Source organism: Seriola lalandi, unplaced genomic scaffold, assembly GCF_002814215.2.
Source record: "Seriola lalandi dorsalis isolate HSWRI2012SDOR001 ecotype SW California unplaced genomic scaffold, Sedor1 jcf7180001965146, whole genome shotgun sequence".
Taxonomy (NCBI): domain Eukaryota; kingdom Metazoa; phylum Chordata; class Actinopteri; order Carangiformes; family Carangidae; genus Seriola; species Seriola lalandi.
The window spans coordinates 1-973 of record NW_019435814.1 but is presented as its reverse complement, the minus strand read 5'-3'; the positions used below and the strand labels follow the sequence as shown (position 1 = coordinate 973).

At 38.8% G+C, this 973-nt stretch overlaps 1 protein-coding gene across 1 annotated transcript; it reads left to right on the top strand.

The window, feature by feature from the left end:
• Positions 1-9: 9 nt before the first annotated feature.
• Positions 10-961, top strand: LOC111649812 (uncharacterized). Its single transcript, XM_023399508.2, has 4 exons — positions 10-44; positions 194-283; positions 414-608; positions 697-961. The coding sequence occupies exons 1-4, from the start codon at positions 41-43 to the stop codon at positions 885-887; spliced, it is 480 nt and encodes a 159-aa protein (XP_023255276.2). The 5' UTR covers positions 10-40; the 3' UTR covers positions 888-961.
• The last annotated feature ends 12 nt before the right edge of the window (positions 962-973 follow it).

The following is a 973-nucleotide window of genomic DNA, read 5'->3' as shown; positions in this document are numbered from 1 at the left end:
TAACGCAGCAGTTTCCACTGTGGACAAAACACCAGCCGTCATGGGTATGTTACTGTCACAGTTTACTTGCCAATAATTAACTTAGGCATTTTAACAATAATCAAAATGATTGAATATTAAAACTGTATGACAGAACTTTTGACTGTTTTAAAGCACACAACATATTTCGGCTGATTTCTTATTGTTTTGTCAGATAAGAAGCCTCACTCCTTAACTCAGTCTATTCCAACAATAGCAGTGAGTTGGATGATACTCTCTGTGATTTTGGCCCTTGATATCTACTGTGAGTATAAACTGAACTGTAAATAAACATGTACATGTCTCTGTTAATGCTCTGCTGGAATGATTCCTCTTTTTGCCTCTGGTGTTACACAATGACAGCTCACCTCTCCTTCCTGCATGTTTGACTGTAGTTACATCTGTCATTGCTGAAAACAACACCAAGCTGACTGAAGAAAACCAGGAGCTGGAGGCACGAAACCAGGAGCTGGAGACACAGAGGAACAACTTAACACAACAAATAGAGAAGGAGGAGACAGAGTGGAATGAGCTCAACGTCACTCGAGCTCAGTGGAGTATTGATGCCTACTGCCCCATAGAAAGAGACAGTATGTTCAGATCACTTTAATTAGTGACCAAATATAATACAATCACTATGCAGTATTGTTGCTAATTAGTTTGTCTCTGTTTTTACAGAAAGACATTGTAACCCTTGTCAGGATGGATGGCTAAACAACACGTCCAGCTGCTATGCCATTAATAACGCTGTTCAAAATGAACAGAAAACCTGGAAAGAAGCTCGAGAAAACTGCAGAGGAAAGGCTTCAGATTTGGTTGTTGTAGTTGATGAAAAAGAAAAGGTAAAGAGAAAACTGTGGAAACATTAAAGACAGCCTATATGAAGTTAAATCACAGTGTACTTGTGGTATTTAAATATCTCTGATAACTGTCTCTCCATTGTCCTCAGGAATAC

Excerpts from the sequence above, each read along its gene's own strand:
- LOC111649812 (XM_023399508.2), top strand. Across the intron at positions 284-413 it reads TTTGGCCCTTGATATCTACT|TTACATCTGTCATTGCTGAA; the intron begins GTGAGTATAAAC and ends GTTTGACTGTAG. Across the intron at positions 609-696 it reads CTGCCCCATAGAAAGAGACA|AAAGACATTGTAACCCTTGT; the intron begins GTATGTTCAGAT and ends CTGTTTTTACAG.